Source organism: Eretmochelys imbricata, chromosome 11 (genome assembly GCF_965152235.1).
Source record: "Eretmochelys imbricata isolate rEreImb1 chromosome 11, rEreImb1.hap1, whole genome shotgun sequence".
Lineage (NCBI taxonomy): Eukaryota > Metazoa > Chordata > Testudines > Cheloniidae > Eretmochelys > Eretmochelys imbricata.
Genome location: NC_135582.1, coordinates 19,869,679 through 19,892,896, shown reverse-complemented (window position 1 = coordinate 19,892,896; position 23,218 = coordinate 19,869,679). Strand labels below are relative to the sequence as shown.

Genomic DNA, 23,218 nt, shown 5'->3' with positions numbered 1-23,218 from the left:
CCAATATCTAGCTATCTAATAGTAAATTAGTGTGGATTAACCTAATTTGTCCTCTTCGAACATGTGAATCTTTAATTGTAACCTTTTATATGAACAATAAAAGACCATCTAGGGACTGAACTCTGTTTGGCAAAATAGTAACTGCCTTTACTAAGAAGTAAAAGCCAAAAGAGGTTAATCTCACAATACATTTAAACAATAAGACACAACAGGTGGTTTATGTTGGATGATGATGATTATCCAGCAGAACAGCTCAGGTTAGGTTACAAGCCTAAAGAACCACTGAGTAAAATTTTACCCTTCACTTCATCCAAACTGGGAATAAATGAGTGCAACTGATGCAGAGATCCCATGACTGCTTTTCTAGTGTGAATGCTGAAATATCAGCTATGGGGGGGCTCTGAAGAAGTTCTGCATTCCACTGCAGTTTAGGGATGGATTTCACTTCCCCGTCTTCTCCAATTCACACCCTCACAGAAGCCAAGTACCTGGAATCTTTGCAACTGGAGTGGATTTCATCTATATAGAAGGATCTATGCATTTAATCAACGTCTTTGACACAGGAAAGACATTTGTCTATCCCTCAAAAAGCTGTAATTGGGCTTGCAGCTCCAAAATCATAATGCTGTTCTCTGTCTAGCAGCCTGTTAAGGCTGATGATCCTGATACTGTCATTGAAAAAGATGTCAGAGTTGAATATTCAGATGCTATCTTAACTGTGCATGCTTAGTTGATGGCAAGTGAGGAACAATCTATACAGTCACATGATGATATATCAAGAGATGGAAAGCGTTCAGTTTCACTTTATTTTATGCTGCAGTCTTGGGAAAGGAAATCAAAAGAACAACACAGAAGGAGAATAATACTGTGTAATAAATGGATAAGACAAAGAAAACTAAACAACATGAGTAGATTAATTTTTGGGTAATGAGCACAATAAATCTGTGTAAGATAAAAATATTAAAGGTTTTAATTAGTACTAATGTACAGAGAATACAACAGCAACATTATCTACTTGAAATGACAAAACTGTAATCATTTTAATGTTGACAATGGAAGTAATTCAGATGCTGAACATGGGTGTATACGTGACTTTTAGTAAAAGTTCTAAGTGTTGGGTATTTGAATTAGCATAATTTATTTCTTCATGTTCATTCTCGTTATTTTGGACTAGTACAACTTAATTTCATATATATACACAGATTGTTAACAAGCTGACTATCAGAAAGTCTTGAGCTACATTGTTAGGAGAGATAGAACACAGACAGAACTTCTCTGCTCTGGAGAAGAGAGAGGAGAGAGAGATGTAGCCGTCGGGAGGGGCCAGGATGATAGCCACCGGTGAAGAGGGGAAGGTGACAGTGATGAGGAAGATAATGGCTAACATTTCAGGTTGTTCTGCAGGGGATGTTGTGAGTATGGATGTTCAGATGTACTTTCTGTGTTATCTCTATCTACCTTACTGAGTTAGAGTGTGTGTGACTTTGCTAAATGTACTAATAAATTCTTTATTTGTAAATAAATGAGTTCCTATAGTGTGAGTGTTGCACCTGTTACATTGGGGTTCCCAGCTATATAATAATTTTAATAATACTGGGCCTGATCTTGGGACAAGAAGCTGTCAACCCTCAAAGTGATAACTGGGAATTTTTATTCATAATCTATAGATCAGGCTACAAGCCCCTTAATTTGAAGAATCCTCCAATTAAGGCAATTTAGGAGAAACGGTGAACAGAAAATATCTGAGTGTGTGTTTACATTGATTAATATAGAAAATATTAGAACAGTTTAACTCTAAAAATGGTTTAATCCATGTACATGGATATGTGTATGTGTCTATGTATACGGAGTATTTCTGCCAGTTTTGCTAATGTCAGTAAAGATGGGAAGAAGTACCACATGGCAGAACTTAAATTGGAGATTTCAAAGCAGTAGAGGGAATTTAGCCACACGTCTTCCATTAAAATGAATTAAAAAGATGTGATTAAGTCTCTTGCACTGTTCTACCAAATCTCAGCCCAAGTACTAACATACATATCTACAATATAATCATTGCAAAAACTAGGTTTATTTAGCATGGAAAGGAGAAAAGCTGGACAGACCTTAACTGAGGTTTTCAAATGAATAAAAGGCTGAATGAACACTTATGAGTTTCTCTTTGTATAAGAAGAGGGTGGTTAGCAAATTTGGAATAAGTAAAAGAAAATACCAATACTACAGTACGCACGGGCCAGTTTTAAAAGTCAGTCTTTTTCTACAATTATCACTTACCACTTAGTGGCATGTGATATCCCAGAGTCTTCCTCTGTGCACGGGACAGAAGATAAATGTGATAGCTCAGATACCTTTGTGTGTACCTTGTGACTTTTGTTGCATTTTTAATAGTCACCACTGTACAATTAACTAGAAGTAATCGATGCCACAGGCGACAGTCAAAAACCTAGACTTTTTAGAAAAAAGGTTGGATAGTTTCCTGACTTCTTGGATAGCAGTAGTTGTGTAAGCTTAGTGCAATAACTCAAATTCTTCGGGGTAATTCCTGATCACCTGCAGGGGCCTACTTCTTCACACTTGTCTCTTTCTTGCTTACACACACACTCATATGCCCACATACAACGTTACACAATTGACTATGTTCATCATGGGGCAGATCCTTGGCTGGTGTAAATTGTCATCACTCCATTGAAGTGAATGGAACTACCAACAATTGACTTCAGCTCACCAGTTGAGGATTTGTCACATGTTTGTGTGTTACATCTTTCTCTGAAGCCTCTGGATATCAGACTAGATTGAATAATAATTGAACCTGACAAGGTAAATCATACTGCATGTTCATATTCTATATATATTATATATAGAAGTCATTCCTTAAGAGATACCATATGTCATATTTCAGTCCAGAAGTCTTGCAAGGAACATTTAAGAGACTGAACAAAGAACCTCAACATGGTATTACAGACTACTACAAAAATCACCTTTTAATTATACTGAGACTTCTTACACAGTAAAATCTCAAGTCACAGTGGGAGGACTTGATTCAGGAATCCTGTAATGTGGAAAAGTTTCCTGAGAACATTATTTTGTTCAGACTGTTTTATCCTTCCTGACATTATAAATGGCATTAGGTTTAAAAAGGTATAGTTTAAGGTCAGTTGTCATTTCTGTTAAATGCCTAGCTTGTCAGAAGTTTATTAATTTGCCATTTTAATTTAAATTTCATAGGAGTCAATTACCTTGCTGTAGAGATGGTTTATTTTTCCTTTAAAATATTGATCAGATTGATTACATTGTTTTGTAGCTATAGACTGGATAAGGTTTGAGGAGGGTTTATTAATATTTGATGCTTTCTTGATCGACAGTGTAATTTTAAAAATCTTCCCTAGCTACAATGGTCTTTCTGATATAGGTGTGAGGAGGTCATCCAGTGGCCTGTACATAAAATAAGTATCCTGCTGTATTATAAAGAAAAGGGACTATTCCTGTGAGTAAGGATATAATCTAATGTAGAAGAAGCTTCATTACAGGGTAACATAACCATGTTTTTTCTGTATTGTACAAATATAGAAAATCTTATATAGGCAGTGTAATTAAAAGCCATGCTTTGTAATATAGAAGAATATTCGCTTTAAACATAAATATGTCATAGGTATTTATTTCTCACTGCAGACTGGCGCCTTTAACCAAAATTACTCCCTCTTCCTCACAGCTTGCATTCTTCCCCCATAAAAAAAAGACACTGCATTTTGAATACTGCAATACTTTTAATTGAGCAACATTCAGCTCTACAATGATACTGCACTGGCTCAATTGAATTGGTGCAGGGTCCACAGAACCAAGAGACTAGAATGTCAATAGGAACTTTAAATACCCTTGTATCTACACTGTATTTTGCCAAAGGAACAAATAGAATGGGACAAACTCTTACTTATTAACCAATGATGAAACGTGTCCAAGGGCAGAGATGACGCAAATGGCCCTGAATGCAGGAGCACTCCACTAGTTCTCCTGAATGAAAGGATTGTGTGATATTCTTACCACAGAGAGAGCACTCATATTATAGCTCCTGGCTTCCTCAACTGGCTCAGTCAGGGCAGTGAAGCATGTGACCTCAGCATACCCTGAGATCCCTCATACTAACTTCTTGCTGATTTCTGAATTTAGCATCTGAGGAGCAGCCGGTATAACTACTGTTCCATTGTTTCTGAACAGCATCCATTTCATCCATGCTGGTTTATCTGACAATGTGAATGGGAGCACATTACATAAGCCCAGTCATGGTATAAAGATGTGTTCTTTCTGACTTAACTTGCTCTCCTTATTTCGTATCCTCATGAGCAAAAGTCTGGTGAGAATAAGTCTTGAAGTCAGTGATACTTTCTCCACCAATATAGGAAAGCATGAATCATACCCATTCCAAAGATAACTTAGTGGTTCAAAAAACACTGAAGACCTGATATATGTCAAAACAAAGATTTTTACCTAAATAAAATAATGTAACAATGTTTAAAAAATTGACAATGGAAAGGAAAGATGGTATTGTCAAAAAAACAAAGTCCTGAGAATCAGGAGACCTTGGGAACATCACATGCCTTAGTTTCCTCAGCTATAAAGTGGGGATAATATTTATCTGCCTCTCAGTACGGTTATGAAGCTTATTTCATTTATATGTGGAAAAAAATTGGAGTCCTTGGATGGAAGGTGTTACAGAACTGCAAAGAATTATAATTAATTTCTGTTATGTGCTGGTTGACTTAGAATATGGTCCAAAGGAATTGACACATCCCTATTTTGTAGCCATTACAACACAAGCATGGTTACAGTGTCAATAAGAGAATCTTTAGACTTTTTTTGTTCTTTTACATATAACTATATGAGAAAGTAAAGACAAAGACAAAAAAATCCTACAATCTTAAATTAAATTTACCACAGCAAAGGACTTCATATATTTTCTCTCTCTTTGGCTCACCCTATTTCTAGATAATGCTATCACATCTGTTATAATATGTACAGAAAAGGTTACCCATGGTCCTCAGAGTTCTGTAACACCAACCTAGAATACAACGGGGTGAGTTAAGGACAAACTGGCATCTTTAACTGTGCATGTTCTTGCTTTTGTCCAAATCATAATTGGACTTGCGTGATTTTAACGTGACATAATATTTACTTTTCAGAATGAGTGTGACTGTTTGTTCTCCAGAATGCAGAGACAAGGGGTATTGAATATTACACTGAAAAGACTTTGCAAAGAAGCATTAGAAAATTTTTTAAAGGAATGAACAGGAAAAAAGAAAAGACTAAATCTGCTGCCAAGGAATAACTAAGGCATCAATCCTATTATGCTCCTTTGCTCCTAATACAAAGACAAGCAAGAGTAAGTTCAGCCTCAGTCTTAGCCATTGTCACACTGATTTATGACACACAGTCTTGCAACATGACATACTGTCCACTAGAGATTCGGCACAAACCAAACTTCGTTCCTTAAAAATACTGCCCAAACTAATTTAACTTCAGTTCCTGAGGTAAAATGATAATACCTTGTCTATTGGGCAATTGTGACCTTCTACGGCTGCCTTTTCATTTAGTGGCATTTTGAATAAAACAATCTCGGTACATTTCCTACTCTGCTACTGTATTTTCTAGTGCATGGTCATAAAAGATACAGGACTTTTCCCCTTAAAAAAGCCAACACAGAATTTCAATCAGAAGATGCCATTACTGGCACATTTTCAATCCAACATAGAGAGAATTAAATACATAACTTCATTTTACAACAACAAAAACTCTTGGAATGCACATTTAATTAAAGACTTTATAGGAATTTTAATAAATGGAGGAATGCAGTCTGGTCAACAGGGCAAGAGGTTGCCAGTTAGTACCTTTAGGTTCTGTTCCTGGCTCGTCTACTGGTTCCCTGTGTAACACTGGGTCAGTCTATGCCTCTATCTAGTCCTTTGCAAGGTGAAGATAGCAATTACTGTGAGGTAGATGAGTGTTAGGAGACATAACTAAGGTTTGTAAAGCCCCTTCAGATGCTCAGATAAAAGGCACTACAGAGCGTAAAAGTTAACCGGCATAATTATAGGGAAGTGTGAAAAAACTGCATAGAGTATAAAGTGAAACAAGTGTACTTTCCAAGAAATTGCTGAGCTGGGCAATTTTTGCATGGAAAATTAGTTCTCATGAATGAAAATGGGCCTATGCAATAGAAAACTGTTAGACTCCCTGCTTTGAGAAAATGTGAAAGCAAACCTACACCAAGAACTTTGTACCATCCCATCAGATTCACCAGTTTCCAAGCAGACTGCAAAATTATGAAAATCGAGTCATAAGTAAAAAGGCAACATCCTTGGTGGGAACAAGCTGAAGTATCTTTATATCCTTGGATCCTTTCATTTAAAAATAGCTATTGAAGTTGAATGCAGAATTTGTGGCTGCTGGGAGTTAAAGCGCCTTACACGGACCACTGTCCAGACTTATCCAATCAAGGATAAGTTTGTAATCTTCATGGAAACTGGCGAATCTGATGGGGTGGTACAAGGTTCTTGATGTAGGTTTGCTTTCACATTTTCACAAGGCAGGGGGTCTAACTAGCAGCCTATAAAGGTCAGGCTTTGCTTTCTTTCTCCACTCAGAGAGTGGATGGTTATCCTGATGGAAAATATATTGTATTCACTTCAAAAACTCATTTTAGTTTTAGCACAAAAACGGTCTGTATGGAATACAGGATTTTTCAGGTTTTTTTGCCACTGAGAATTTTTTCCACAGAGCTATACAAAAAAACACACAAATCATTTTTTCTATATTATTAAAAATGACTAAAATTGGGAAAAAAATAGTATCTGTACTATAGTTCTATCTTTTTACTTTGGAAATAAGAGAAAAACATCTCTTTTTCTGTAGGAGAAATTGAGGTTAAGAGCAGGATTTAGGTACCTGAAACTGAATTGGACATGAAGAAAATCAAAGAAAGTACAATGGCAGAGCCAGCATGGAAAAAAACACAAGGTTTCTTTCCCCAGTTAAGCAAAGCCAGAACTTGCAGTTTTTATTTCTCCCATCTCAACAAGGTTCTCAGTATAGCGTTCTATCAATATCAATGATGGTTCTTTTACTTACTGGTCAGCAGTGTACTGCATTCCATATATACTACATATAGTAGATAAAAGAAGCATATAAATAACTGCGTAAGGTTATTGTTATTGATACAATATTCTATGATAGAGCACAGAAATGGCTCCATAGAACTCCTGTCCAATAAAAATGTAAGATCCACCTAATTGTGCTATTGGAAAGGAGTCGGGGAAGGGTGCAACCAGCAGGATTCTGGTTTACATTTCTGTTAGAGCAGAACTGATTGCAGAAGCCAAGCCAGTCAGGCTGTACTGCAGTGAGTGCTTTACTACAGATATTCTTGACATAGTTAAAGACCCTAATCATGCACTTACCTGAAAAAAAGAGTAAGCCTGAAACTGATCCCAGTTGCATGGAACACAGTCAAAATTAAGAGCATAAACATGAAATATATCTACTAGTCACCATCAACCAGTGAACAGATAGATACATGCAAGAGGTTTCAACCCAGGTCCTGCAAATAAGGATTTGTATACAGGACGATGGCAGAAAAAGAGGAAAATGTTGCAGTGCTATCTATCTGCTTCTCAAATCTTTCATTGTGCATGAATGCCATTGTCCCCTGAGAATGCCTGATTATACCTAAGTATGCGCCTTGTTCCACATGTTGACCTGAGATAAGACACGACATCTTGCTCCATTATAGTCACAGTTCTTACAACACCAGTTATATATCAAAGGGACTTCTGCAGTGAGATCAGGATTGCAGGCAGTAGTACGCGGTAATGTCTATTATTTAAGGTTGCTCATTCCTTTGTCTCTTAGAAGTTGCTTTCAGAAACTGATAACTTTGGAATATTTTTATCTTTTGGGATGAAATTTGGCATATTTGTTGTTAGCTCAAAAACATTTTTTTCTAAAGTTTGAGTTAGAACAGTTCTATCATTTTCTAGAATGACAAGAGGATATAAAAATTCAAGCAGCCTTAACTTTGGCATATTCAAACTTCTGAGAGCTCTACTTCTAAACTGTAACATTTTCTTCATGTATTTTTTTTTTTTTTGGTATAGGATATATTTCAGAAGAAGCATATCTGTTGTAAAGTGTAAGGTACTTGTTCTTCTCATATTCTAATGTATCCACTGTCCTCTCTGGAGTGAACCCTTAAAAATGTCAGTGGTCCCTTCCAACCCTGATATTCTATGATTAAAAAAAAAAATAAAGCAGTAAATCTAAATTTCAACTACCAAAATATTTTCGTACTACATTTGGATCTAGTAAGACTACCTGTAAAGAATATGTAGTTAAATATTCACAAGCAATATTAAAGAATGCAGGAAATCGTTATTTGTTCTCAGCAGGGAAAATTAACTTGCCAACAATATATTTCTGAGCAATCAACAAAGAGATGATCCTTACAATTCATGAGTCTTTAAAATAAGATGTATTTTTGTAGTAATCCCCAAAATGTATAAAAATATTCAAGTTATGTACCTCCTCTAGTTTGTATTTAACCTTCCATCATGTAGAATTACATATTGAACAGCTTAGCAGCTGCATGCTGTGTAGCATATTTAAATAAGGGCCAAAAATGTTAAAATGTAAATGCTATGCAACTTCTAACATGCACAGCATGGCAGAGACTATCTGGCAACTAACCCCATAATCCAATCATCTGTTTAGAAACAATTGGTATTGAACTTTTACATGCTGTGTCCATTTAGTGTTGAAGGTATTGCAAAAACAATTTTTAGCACTTTGGGTCCTAACACCAAAGTGATACAGTATATTGCATGTGTTTGGTGTTAATACACTGGCTGTACATTTCTTTAAAATGCCACAATTAATCTACTGATTTCACAGGGAAATATGTAGAGCAATTTAAGTGATAAGATGCATAGATCAAATGATTAGATTAGAATACCTCACACACACAGCCCACAAGGATTTTGTTTTTTAATCTAACGTATTAGAAAGGAACACAAAATCATAGCAGAAATCCATGAGGATCTGATTCATTCCACTGAATCTGTAATTCTCAGTTGGTTCCATGAATGAGAGGCAGAGACTTATCACAGCAGAATTAATTCTATTAATTCTGAATTAGTTTATTATATGTATTAGAGAATTAGTTTACTGTGAGAAAGGGCTCCACACTTTGAAAAAATAAACAACTATGGAGCAGACAGATAGTTAGAAGTTATGGCAAAGACTAACGGCCAATACAATGAGCTGCTGAATGCTTCCTGTAAAGTGCAGTGTCTCCTTGGGTCCTACAAGATTTAGTGGTACCCAATAACTTGAAGGGGCACAAAACATGTCATAGGATCACATGCTAAAATCCCTCCCTCTCCCCTAAAACTTTTTGGAACACCAAGGTTCTCCTGCAAACTCCACTGGGAAACCTGAGCCTAGAGGCCTGGTCAAAATATTCTGAAATAAAATCAGAGGAATATCAAGCAGGAGGAGGAAGGTGATATTACCTCTGTATAAAGTATTAGTGACACCATTACTGGATTGTTACATCAGTTCTGGTGTGTACACTTTTAAAATGATGTTGAAAAATTGGAAGACACTCAAGAGATACAAGAACCTTGTATTTAGTATGGTATGAAAAACATTCCTTATAATAAGAGAGTTAAGAAGCTTATTATATTTAGGTTATTGAAGAAAAAGTTAAGAGGCAAAATGATCAAAGTCTATCAGTAACCATTATCAGATACTAGATGGCTCTTTAAACTAGCAGACAAAGGCATAACAGGATCTCAGGGCTAGAAGTAGAAGCTAGAAAAACTGATCTCTAAAAATAATTGTAAATGAGGAATCATCATCCAATGGGGGTGTTCCTACTGGGGTCAAACAGGAAATTGTTCTGGCCCAATACTATTCAATATATTTATTGGTGATCTGAAAAACAATATAAAACCATTGCTGGTAAAGTTTGCATATGACAAAAAATTGGTAGAGTGGTAAATAATTATGTCAGGTCAGTCCTACAGAAGGACCTGGATTGGTTGGTAAACAGGCCTCACTTGAACAACATACATTTTAACACAGCTAAATGTAATCTAGGAACAGAAAATGTAGATCAGATTTATGGGAACTGTATAGAGCTGACTGGAAAATGTTTCAACTTTTTTTTTTTTTTTTGGTCTAAATTTTCTGATTAATCAAAATGGAAACTTTCCATGGAGAAATGTCAATTTCAATGAAATTATGATGAAAACCAAGCAGGTTTCCTGCCAACTTGCCTACCCAGCTCCTTAGCAATCCACATGGTTCTAAGGTTCTCAGCAGCCTGGGCTCCCATTCCATTCCCCAGAGAATTTTGGTATTTTGGAATATCTGAATTAAACCAAATGTTGAAAAGCGAGAAACCTCCACAAAATGAATTACAATTCTCTGCCCAGCTCTAGGACTTGATTTTGAAAAGCAATGACTCAGAAGAGGACTTGATGGATAATCAACTGAACATGACCACCCAGTGTGATGCTGTGGCTAAGACAGTTGTGATCCTTGGATGTATAAACAGGAGAATATTGAATAGAAGTGTATGGCATCAGAGAGATCATTACTGCAATATTTCTTATAGTTCTTGTGTCCACACTTCAAAAATGATGTTGGCATATTGGAGAGTTTGGAAAAGGGTTACAAGAATGATTTAATGATTAAAAATGTTTAACCTATATACCTAATGTAAAAGAAGGGTTAAGAGTTGTCTTGATCACAGTGAAAGTTTCTACATGGGGAGAAAATGTCTGTGTGTAGAGGCCTCTTTAATTTAGCAGACATAGGCATAACAAGAGCCAATGACTGGAAACTGAAGTCTGACAAATCTAGATTAGACCACTGGAGTAACTTTCTTAGGGATGAGATGGCTTCTTCAGCTTTTACAGTCATTAAATCAAGATTAGAGGTTAAATCCTGGCTCCACTGAAGTCAATGGCCAAACTCCCAATAACTTCAATGGGACCAGGATTTCATCCTCAATGTGTTTCTAAAAGATATGCTCTAACTCACCGCAAGTTATTTGACTTGATGCAGGAATTACTGGGTGAAGTTCTAGAGCTGGTATTATAAATAAGGGCAAACTAAATGATCACAATGGTTCCTTCTGGCCTTAAAATTTGTGAATGTGTGAAATCCAAATGGTCTTCCCTAACCATCAGTTGGGAAATACAAATCCTATTTTGGGACTAGTCATTATCATCACGGATAGCAATCTAACCTCATGCCACCTTACAGGTGTGCCTATTATCCAAGTGAAAGCTAGAGAATTCAATGTGGTTCTACTGACATCAGGACCTTCCATTCATAGGTCTATTCCAATGCACATAGAAGTCAGTGGGAGTCTTTCTAGTGAATCCAATGGGCTTTAGATCATGTCTCAGATGCCTAGATAAGGAGGCAAAAAACTCAACCCCATTTAGCTAACTAACAGTCATGTTTCTTGGCAAGGATTATACACCAGTGAATCTGAAAAAGTCAGTAATTCTCAACTTTTGACTGTCTCTTTCCTTTAATTCCTTCTAAAAGGGGTTTGAAATTAGATAATCGAATAGGCAAGGGACCGGGAAAGGTTTATAAAAACATATTTATTTTTAATAGACATTATCTACTGTGTCTGTGAGTGACAAGAGTTCATATCCTTTCATTAGGAAAGGAGCTTATTGTCGCTGTATGAGTTACTGTAGGATAACATTTTGCTTCTTTGGTGATCTGCCTGCTCTGTAAGTGAAAGCACTGAGGTATGGCTATAATGAATCTTACCTGCATTCTCATATTATATTTCCTGGGACCCTACCGCTACAGTTAGACTGCCACCTTTGTATTTGGGTGTATAAAAAGCAATAAAAAGATTTAAAAGGTTGTCTATATCTAGAAGGAGAAAAGGATAAATTGTGGATAACATTAAGCCACTTCTGAATCCAGGCTTTCAAAACTGTCATACAGAATACAGTTACTGCAGCCACAGTTGCAATTTAAATGAGTGGTTCCTCTAGCTGTGGGACCTGCAAGGTGTTAGATAAAGAAAGACCTAAACAAATAACATTATTGCAAAGTTCCATATAATATATGTGGTTTTGTCCCTTTGCCAATTAATTTTGACAGACTGAACCTACTGAGATATGAGAGTAGGAAAAACTTTGAATAATGCTTGATCAATTTGATTTAGGGTAGAAGTGCGTAAAATCAATCAAAATAGTTATGAAAACTCTATTAGTCTTGTTTCCACATATAACATTATTTAGGTAGCTGTTTCTAAAATGTTGAAGTTTTTTTAGGGTAATAATTCCCTAAATAACAATAATATAGTTCCCTAAATAACAATAATAGTTGAGGTATTATTTCCTGTAAAGCCATTCTTGGACATTAAACATATGCAGATTAACAGTAAAGGGCATTTCCATACATTACAGCTTTAATCAATACTGTATTTATTTTAATAACACTCATGAAACAGTCATATTTTCAGAGTGAGGTGAAGGTTTGTGTACACCTTCCATTCACTTCAATGGGAGCTACTGAATGCAACTTTGGCCCAAAGTGAGGTTACAAAGATGACTTTCAGAGTGAAAAATGAAGACAATGAAATCCTGTGAACCTGATTTACAAATAAAATGAATTTAAAGTCTAATATTTAAAAGATAAATCTTGGTCTTACAACAAATGAGTAAATAGCAATTTGCTGGTGCAACATATGTAGTTAGATTGTATTTAGATTGTAAGCTGTTTGGGACAGGGACTGTCTTTTTGTTCTGTGTTTGTACAGCGGTCAGCACAATGGGGTCCTGGTCCGCAACGGGGCATCTAGGTTCTGCCGCTATACAAATAATAAACAACAGTGGCAGTTGGGGCAGAATCTCAGTAACATGCCAATTGGGATACCCCAGACAAATGGCCTAGGGATGCTATTACAGGGCCTGGATATGGACAGGAGTAATGGATGTGCTTTGTCGCTCTTCCCCACATACAGGTTTGTGGTCCATTGTATGTGCACTCTGTATAGATCCACCATGGCTCTGCTAGACACACATCTAACCCCTAGTGCAGACATGTGCCAGGATGTGCTGCTCCCTCCTGTTTAGAGGGGTACAGAGTCCAAATCATAGGATCTGAATTTGTGTTGGATATGATGGGCTCAAGAGTGTGAAATTCCAGGGAATAATGTCAGGTATGTATTTGACAGTACACAATTATAGTAAACTAAAGGACAGCAAAGGTACCTCTTACAAGAGATTTGTATTAACCTTGCCTTCTTAATTAGGTGGCTGCCTCCAGGGGTGAAATAGAGTAAAGGTGAACATTTACAAATACCTGACATGAAAATTAAGGGAGAATTTATATTGATACTGAATGATTTTGTTGTGGTTCTCTTTGGAAACTAATAAAAAATAAGAGATGTATTAGTTATATATTATGATGTCAGCTTTAATAGACAATATCCTTTCACTGTATTAAATTACCACATTATCTGAAGAAATGCTTTCCTCCTAATTTTCCATCCGAAATAGTTTAGTGTTATATTTACATGCATTAGTGCACATTCCTGAAAATTATCTTGTAATTGTATCATAGTAATTATAGTACCTTTAAAAATTATAGTACCTTTAAAAATAAATAATAATAATAGTTTGCACAATTCTAACCAGTAAGATTTAATTAGCAAAAAAATGTTATCTTTTGAAATATTTAAAAACAATTAAAGAAGACCAAGTTTTTAAATTATCAAGTCAGACATGATCAAAACCATTAAATTAAGATCAAAACTTAAGGCATGGAAGATTTTTTTTATCATACTTTGGAGTTTTTCTGAAGAGCATATCAAAATGAAATTTGAGGAGCCACCTCAGTAACTACGTTATGGAAACCACAAACTCTATCCATGAGCTATTTGGTTGAGAACAGTACTTATTTAATGACTCCTTATAGTACACTGATCAAAGCAAAGATATTTGATAATATTTTATTGGCTACTTGATACACCTCACCTGATTCTTCAGATCCAGTGTTGGGCATGGACGACCTCCATTGTAAGGCTTTTCTTTAAGCCATTTGGATCGAATTTTCATTCCAGTTCCACAAGAAGAACTGCAAGTGGCCCAACTAGACCAGTCACTTAGTTTGCAATCAAATGGACAAGGAATTACACAAGATTCTTCAATGTATCCTAAAACAAAAATTCAGAAAGGACATCTTAGTCAAAGCGATATAAACTGTATCTTTCTTTTCTTCACAAACTTTTCAGAATAATGTAAGGAACAGTTTGAGAATCATCTAACTAAAATATTCTATAGGACTAACTAGAAATGTTCTATAGGACAGAAGAAAGTGAGAAGATATTATAGAAGTGTCACAAATAGTGAGGGGAGAATTAAAGATAAATCCAGTTAACAATAACAGTTGTTACACTGGTATCAAGAGAAGAATCAGTGTATGCTGAAGATACTTTTCTTGACACTTAATTATGGCAGTATTGGCTAGAGCTAACAGTGACTAGGATTTATTTTTAAAAAACGAACAATCTCGTGGAAGACTTGATAAACTTGAATAATACTGAAGAGAACGTCAGAAGAGAGTTACCCTGAAAATAAAAAACTACTGGAAGTAACCGCTAGGTGGCAGTTGCGTACCTTATAAGAAGCTGCACAAAAATAAGTTAACCCTAGGGGACTGCGTGCGCACCCTAGATCTAAACATACATAGTGTTCTCTGTCTTTGGTCACTGGGATGGAACTAGCTGCCCACATATGTTCTTGCTCATTTTACTGCAAACTGTATTCTTCCTCTACTTTTATTCACCTGTTTTCATGTCTGTGGATGTTATTTTGGTTTAAACATGAGATTTTGTATGGGGGAGGGGACCACAAGAGAATGGAACTGGCCACAACAATACACCTCTGGCTGCAGGATCAGCCACTGTATCAGAAGGCCCACGCATGCTAACAGCAGAGAACGTAGTGATGGAAATGGTGACGCAAACAGGTGAGTGACACCTCTGCTCTATCTCTGAGCCTTTGTTTTCCATACTTTCCCTTTCCCTTTAGCGTTTTCATCCTGCCTATCTACATTCTTTGCACTATACAATACTGGATTTTCTTACTTTACTGATTGTGCTAGTGCTAATTTAATGTTCTCCTATTGGCAGGCATCCCTGGCCAATAACAGAGACCAAGACAGCCAAATGGTCATGGAAACAGCTCATTTGTCCATTCAGGGACAAGTCTCTGTGCTCCAGGGGGGAAAGGGACTGCCAATTGTTGCAGAGGGATGCAAGAGAGTAAGTTCCTTGCACCCTCCCTGTCTTGCCTATATCTGGAACAGCCAGGCACAATCTGGTCTTAAGGAAATATTCATCTCCCAAAATAACTTTATTACAATGTATTAGAAAAATAATCCACTTGTCTGTCGAATCTGAATCCTATGGAGCTAGCATGACATCAGCTGAAATACTATCTACGCTGTGAGCCAAAATGTACAAGCCAGAACCAATATCTGCCATTCTGTAAGCCTGGAGAAGATGGAAATAAACACACAGGTCATCCTTAGGAGGTGCCTTTTAGCCACTATCAGTGGCAAGGAAACACCAGTGACACAGAGCTGCACAAACTCTGTACTGATGTGGGAGAAACAGCTCATATGAGACACAACAGTGTAAACGTCAATGGTCTCTGTTTTAAATGGATTTTATATTGAAGTTGCAAAGCAAACTTTCTGCTTTGAGATGGAAAACACAAGTTGTGAACTCTCACACAGTAAAGGCCAGGAACAACTTTACCTAGTTAACCAGTCCCTTAATATTTGTTTCTGAAAAAACTAGGCTGACAGCTGTTATGAGATCGATTTGAATGTATTTTGAGAACTAGAGAAAGGACGTGTGTGAGAACAGTGGGTGAATGATTTATTAGGCAATTAATTATTTTTATGGATTGTTGAAGTCTACAACAGCTGCTGAGGCCATTTGATATAATTTGGCTATTAATTCCAGAGGTGTAGGCAGGACAACTTCCCCAAGACTTGCCTCTTTTTTTTTTTTCTTCTTCACCCTTTTGATGTTTTTGAGGCCCATATAATCTGTGATTACAGCAATAGACAGTTGAAGGAAAGTGCTGGTTAAAGGGGAATTTTCAAAGCTAACCACAGGCTAGAGCTTCATGACTTTGAGGAGACTGGACCAGGTTGTCAGGGTCAGAGATGTGTTTTCTGCCTAATTTGTTCAGGTACCTCTTGTGAGAGAACTTGAGGTGGGGCAAGCTGGAATTACAGCTATGAAGACCAAAGTGAATGCAGAAGGTTGTATGCACTTCTGTGTATTCCCTTTTGGAGTTTGACAGCTCCTGGAACACAGAACTGAGCCTTTAGGGGTCCTCCCCTAATACTACAGCAACCATGGCTCCAGAACCTCCAGATATAATTTCCCAGCCTGCTTAGGGTCCAGGTCGGGGACAGAATAGACTGGAAACTCCTAGAAAAGCCAATGAGGAGCTTTGGATGGAGTGATTTATAACGACCCTTTGCTGGGCCAATGAGGAACCAGGACTGTGGAGTCCCTCAGTGGGAGGGAACAGGCTTCCTCAGAGACAAAGGGAATAGTTTTGTTTCATTTTTGGATTGAGTTTCTATCTGGGAGAGGAGCTGCACAGCCTTGGCTCCCACTACCTACACAAAGTGGGACTTCAAACTATTTTGAGATCTAGCATGTGATTGGGGAGCGCCAGCCCTGTGGAGCCTAGTGATAAATGGTGGCAGAGAACCAACCCAGTTCCGGCTACCTAGAGCCAGTTGAGACCTCCACATAGTCCCTGAGGGCATCACCTGTGACGGTCTGGTTCTTCCTGAGAGGTCTTTCACTATTCTATATAGGTGCTTGAAGTCTCCAATTTGTGCTGCTACTTCTGCCACAGCAGCCTTCTCTTTGAACCCACGGATTTCTATCTTGCCTGCATCTCTTCTGTATTTCTTTGTCCTTTTCTCTATATCTTACATCTGCCTCTGAAAGTGTTCCTGTGTCTTGCATTGTTCCTTTTTTGCCTTGAGATTTCTCCTTTCACTAATCGCTGCCCAGGGTCCAGATGTAATCCAGGCATCTTTCTTCTGCCCTCTTTGTCGGCCCACTACTTCCTCCACAAAAGCGACTAGAATCTTCTTCCAGACTTTCATCAGCATGGACCTGTAAAATACTGGAAAGGCTGCTAAATGGCAGTCTGGAATCTATCTCCTTTTCTTTGTCCTGGAACTGCTCTATTGCTATAATAATACTCTTTTTGTCTGACTTTGGGATCTTTTTAAATCTGAGTTGTAACGTTGTAACTAAAAGATGACTCTGACATCTCTCAAAGGAGATGCCAATCTCTCTGTGCTCACATAATCTATCTGGTTGACAGTCACTTCTGGTGATCTCCCTGGGAGCTTGTGAATCCTCTTGTACTGGAAGAGATGTAGCAACCTGGATAGGTTCCCTTTGGTTCTCACACTAACCATGCACTCCTCAGCAGCCCTCCCTTCTTCACTCCTTATGAGGTACCTGACTTAAGTGTCTACCTGCACTTACATACTGAGTTTTTATTAATCTCAGATTCTGCCTTCCTCAGAAGGGAACTTTTCAGAATTAGAATTCTTGTTTCTGCTTTTTGGTTGGCATAAAGCAATTATATTATTAATATCACAATTAATATCATACGCTAGCACTCTAACTCCTGAATCACCCTCTCTTTCCTGGTCAGAAAATGGAAAACAGTTTTATAGATTTTTCTTCTTTTTTTAATAAAAATGTTTTTCAGTGGAAATATGCCACTCAGATATAGTAGTGTAAAGCCAATGCATACAGCAAATATTGTATTCAAAGGATCTCACCGTAGACTTGATTATGCCTGAGTTTTTAACAAGAAGGCTGTCCCCATTCAACATCAGGGTGACAGTCACAGCAGTTGAAGGCCAGAGGTAGACTTTCTTCAAAAGCCCTGTATGACAGGATAGCTGACCCTGTGATAGACTAAGCCCAGCTCCCCTGAATCGGAGCAGGTGAGCGCAATCCAACTAATTAAAGAGGGCTGCGCTACACCTGGGCAGCTGGAGAGAGGAAGGTCTAAGACAGGTTGAGCCCTGAGGAGGGAAATCCACACTGGCACAGAGTTAGCTCCTATGCTGGGTCCCTGGCGCCATGAGCCTGGGGCTCAGGGAAGTAGCCCCATACTGCTGCGCCAGGAAGCAAGTATAGCTGATTGCCAGAGATCTCTGGGAGGCGTGGCCTGAAGCCTGGGGCTACGGGCAGAGTTCAGACTATTTTCTGAATATTTGTTAACCTGTTAAGAGAGTAAACCTCCTTGTTTAGAACTGGGTGTGGCAGCACATGCTTTGGAGCCAGGGAGAAGCTTGACTCTATGATATCATCAAACACTGCTTCTGAATACTCTACATATGCCACCGCTGAGCTACGCAAGGTACCCCACGCCAAAGATTGAACCTGCTGATTCTGCAGTGTTCCAATGATGTAAGCAGAGTCAGGATGAGCTCCACCCTGACATCTGGTGGTGAGGTGTGGCAAGTTGTGGAAAAGAACTTCAGGGGCTGATCTCATTTGCATAGGCACACCCACTCCGCCTAGAATGAGGCCGTAGCTGCCCAAATGGTCATTTTGGCTGCTGTGGGATCCCCATTGTCTCTGTTATTGGGGAAGGAAGAATACATTGTTATTACCCTGATTATGGGAACTGTGCTTGGAACTGTACTTGGCCTTTTGTTATGATGGAGGGACTCACCATCAACTAAGTAGCACTCGCTAGGCAAGGGTCATGGGTTCCAAAACTCTGTGAATTGAGAGAGACTGGAGACAAGTATTAATACTTGGTGGTATGGGCCTTACATGCTAACTGCACTTCCTCCTCTCTCCACTGTGGAATATCAGAGCTAATTTTGATTTCATTAGGAGTCTAGTTGCAGGCTGGTGAGCTCACTTTGGGCTAATGGTGTACCAACACTGAGGCTCCCCTACTACAAACTGAATTCACCAAAGAGCTGAACTGACTAAGAGCTGAAATCACTGAGCCTTATGTTAAGTAGTGGGGGAGCCTGAAGATATATTGTGGAGCAGTTTGCGGGACGGCTGGAGTGCCTTGTGGACAGGCTGGTGTAGCAGTTCATAGGATGGCGGGAGCTGCTTGTGGGACATGGAGCGGAACAGTTCGTGGACTGGCTGGTGGAGCAGTTCGTGGGACGGCAGGAGCTGCTTGTGGGACGCGGAGTGGAGCAGTTCGTGGACCGGCTGGTGGAGCAGTTTGTGGGACGGCGGGAGCTGCTTGTGGGACGCGGAGCTGGTGGAGCGGAGCGGAGCCCTATGGAGCTGTGGGGCAATCAGCTTCAGATCATGTAAGATGCCCCTTACCTCTCTTCCTCCTCCCCCACCCCGATCTCCACCCAGGTTGGGAGATAAAGCTCTGCAGATAAACTTTCGAACTCTGGGGCTGCCCTGACCAGGGACAGAGACTTTTGGGTCATTGGACTTTTGGGACTTTGGGTGATTTCGGGTTGCTGGACTCAAGAACCAAAGGGAAAGGACACGACCCAATTTGCTTGGGGTGGGTTTTTGCTCATGGGTTGTGTTATGAATCCTGTTGGTGGTGTTTCCCCAACATAATGCCACATTGTTTCTCTCTGTTATTAAAAGGCTTTTAGCCACACTCAGACTCTGTGCTTGCAAGAGGGGAAGTATTGCCTCTTGGAGGTGCCCAGCAGGGGTGGTATATATTTGTCCCAGGTCACTGGGTGGGGGTTTGAGCCGGTTTTGCATTGCACTATTGGAATGGATCCCCTAGATATTGAACCCGGCCCTTGTTGCTGCCAACTCTGACAGGCAGAAGGGTTACACAGTAATAGAAGTACCACTTCCTTTAATTGAAGTTTCCCTCTTTTTTATTTTTTAACTGGAGGCAGACAATAAGGGTGATAGCTGCAGTAATTTTTCTGCAATAGCTCCTACTGTAACTCTTACGTAAACCTGCATGACTGTTCCACTTAAAACATACACTATTTTAGTTTGTTACAGTCTGATCTATAGCTTTATATTTGCTTGTGTTGAGCAGCCTTTTCATTTATTATTCCAAAGCCATCTGAATTAGTCGTTGTTTTTCATCATTTGCTACTTGCTACTCTTTTACTTTCGGTGTTAGTGGCAGATTTTGAGATCTTTGGATTTTGCATGCCCCTTATTCTTATATTATATAAACAATATAGGGGTTAAAATGGACCCCTGGGATATCTCACTACTATTATTGTACCAACTAAAGAGGCTGCCATTCAAAGCAATTTACAATGAATTATGAAAAGAAAAAGAAACTTTGCCAGTGACAGATTTTTGTAAATCACATTTTAGGCAGAACTGGAGCTCTTTTAAAATGATGTGAAATATCAATTGTATTGGCTGTGTGACAGCCCAGGTAATTAATTTTCAATAGAAACAAAAAGTGCTTTGTTTCAAAGTAGGATTAACCAGAAAGGTTATCAACTGATCTGTGGATGCAAAATGGACTAAGGCTTTAAACAGTATTTACAAGGTCTAGAGGTCTAGAGAAAGACCAATATTTATAACAGAAAGAGCTATCATGGCATTAGAGAGGAGTAGGGAATATGAATATAACAAATAAAACTGAAGAAATCAATGGTATTTCTTTCTAATATAGCTAAATTGGGATCCTTCACCAGACCTCTGAACTGCGAAGGCTTCCTAGTGTTGAAAGTCCAATTTATTCTATTTTGCTTTCAGTGATAAACTGATAATCCCTCCCCACAGATACTATGAATAAATCCTGATGGTGATACCAGTAAAATAATGCCAAAGCAGAACCAGTTTTCAAGACTGAGCAATATTTCACCATCAAAGGAAGCAGAATGACAATTTTCTTTTCCTGCTCTTGTCCTTGCAGACAGTTACTATTTGCTTTGTTAACCACTTACAGGTTCATATGCTGAGGTCCCTATGTTCAGAGATTGCAGTGGATACACATTTCTTTACAAAAATCTATATGTGATAAACAGCTATCCTCAGAGAGGCTTAAAAGTATAAAGACTTGTTTATGGGTGTCCCTTCACTGGAATTCAGTGAATTAAATGTTTCTAGCCAGATGGCTTCCCAAATGTCTCCAACCCCAAATGAATAAGCCAGGTTTTGTTGGCCTGGTTGACCACTAGACCAGCTTCTTCAGGATGGGAGAATTGTGGAAGCTAGTTAGTCTCTCCTGTGTGTTACCTAGCAGCTCTGTGTTCTTGGGGAACCAGGCCACAGTACTCAGCCTGTCTGACTCACAAAAGACCTCCCCACACCAGCCTCTACTTGAGCCAAATCTGCATCAGAAGAAAGACTTATAAAAAGCAATGAAAAGGCAGTGGGAGATGCACCTAAACCGCTGGGATAAGGATGACAGGATTAAGAAAACTCCCTTAGCCTCATTTGCATCAAACAAGGGACAAAGAGGCAGCTCTATCAGCATATAGAATGGAGAACAGAGATTCCAAGGCAAGAAACCCACGGAACCCTGGGATCAGAAAAGCAGGGAAGCACTGCATGATAGGGGATCTCTGCCCCAGATGTTAATGAACCCATGCCTGCACACACCCAGCTCAGTAGTTATCAGACCAATTCTAGTAATAAATCCTTTATTGGTATCCAAAACAGTGAAGCTCCCTAATTATTTTGTGAGCTCCCTACAAAGAACACTGCCCAAAGCCAGGAATGATCAGCTCCCATGGTCTAGCCTGAACAAAACAACTTTGGTATACTCCCTTGTTTACACATAAACAAATCTAGTGTTCTCTCTTGAACTATTGTTGTTTCTCTACAAAAACCCCTACTATGCTCAAGTAAGTGTTCTGATGCCTGGATCTAAAATCTGCATCAGTTCCATTGGGACTTTATCTTCTCCTGACTGATCATGGTGGGGGATCTGCCTGTCTCCAGCACTCCGGACCCTCAGCTACCACCACCACCTGGGATCTCCTATCGATTCAAGCTTCACAGAGTGGTGAGAACCCAGCTCTCTCTCTCTCTAGGTATAGCCTTCTGACCCTGACTTGTGTGATCCATTATAGTTTTCTAAACCTGACTTTAATAATCAAATTAAGTTAGATTTAATATTATAACTGTTTTGTTTGTTTGGCTCCTCTATGGTTATTACCTGGCAATAAATAACTTGCGTGATTAAGCTGGTAGCTTCTCTCTCTCTCCCCCCAACCGCCCCCATAGGTGTTTTTTTGGTTTCCTCATTTGCTCTGCAGCAACGCTCCTCGTACCTAAGATAAAAGATCCCTGCAGTGCCCAAAAATCCTGTGGAGTTTGCTCATCAAGTGGGTTACTACCAGAACAATTTAACATGAAAGTGGGGATAGAGATGTGCTGAACCTGGGACATATGAGGGTGGCAGCTTGGAAGTGCTACATGACATTTTGATTAAAAAACTAGAAACATATACAATTAACATGATACATCTTAAATGGATTAAAAGCTGGTTAACTGGTAAGTCTCAAAATGTAATTGTAAACAGGGAATCATGATCGAATGGGTATCTCTAGTGGGGTCCCATAAGGATTGGTTCTTGGTCCTACACTATTTAACATTTTTATTGATGACTGGGGAAAAAAACCATAAAATAATCACTTAAAAAGCTCACAAATGACCCACAAATAATGAAGCAGATGGGTCACTAACACAGAGTGAACTGGATCACTTGGTAAACTGGGTGCAAGTAAACAATATGCCTTTTAATTTAATGAAAATATATCCATCTAGGAACAAAGAATGTAGGACATATTTACAGGATGGGAGACCCTATCTTGGGAAGCAATGACTCTGAAAAAGATTTAGGGATCATGGTGGATAATCAGCTGACCAGGAGCTCCCTGCGTGACACTGTGGCTACAAGGACGAATGCAATCCTTGGATGTATAAACAGAGTAAGAGTGGAGAGGTTATTTTATTTCTGTATTTTGCACTAACGTGACCCCTGCTGAAATTCTGTGTCCCGTTCTGGTGTCACAATTCAAGAAGGATGTTGATAAATTGGAGTGTCTTTAGAGAAGAGCCACAAGAATGATTTAATAGTGACAGACACTAGAGGATCAATCTATTTAGTTTAACAAAGAGAAGGGGTGATTTGGT

The 23,218-nt window shown here is 38.7% G+C and overlaps 1 protein-coding gene across 1 annotated transcript in view; it reads right to left on the bottom strand.

The window, feature by feature from the left end:
- Nucleotides 1-23,218, bottom strand: part of THSD7B (thrombospondin type 1 domain containing 7B) — a 408,861-nt gene that overhangs the window by 105,039 nt on the left and 280,604 nt on the right. Inside the window, exon 14 of the mRNA XM_077830083.1 lies at nucleotides 14,064-14,242. Coding sequence (XP_077686209.1) covers nucleotides 14,064-14,242 — 179 coding nt within the window. The remainder of the gene's footprint in view (nucleotides 1-14,063; nucleotides 14,243-23,218) is intronic.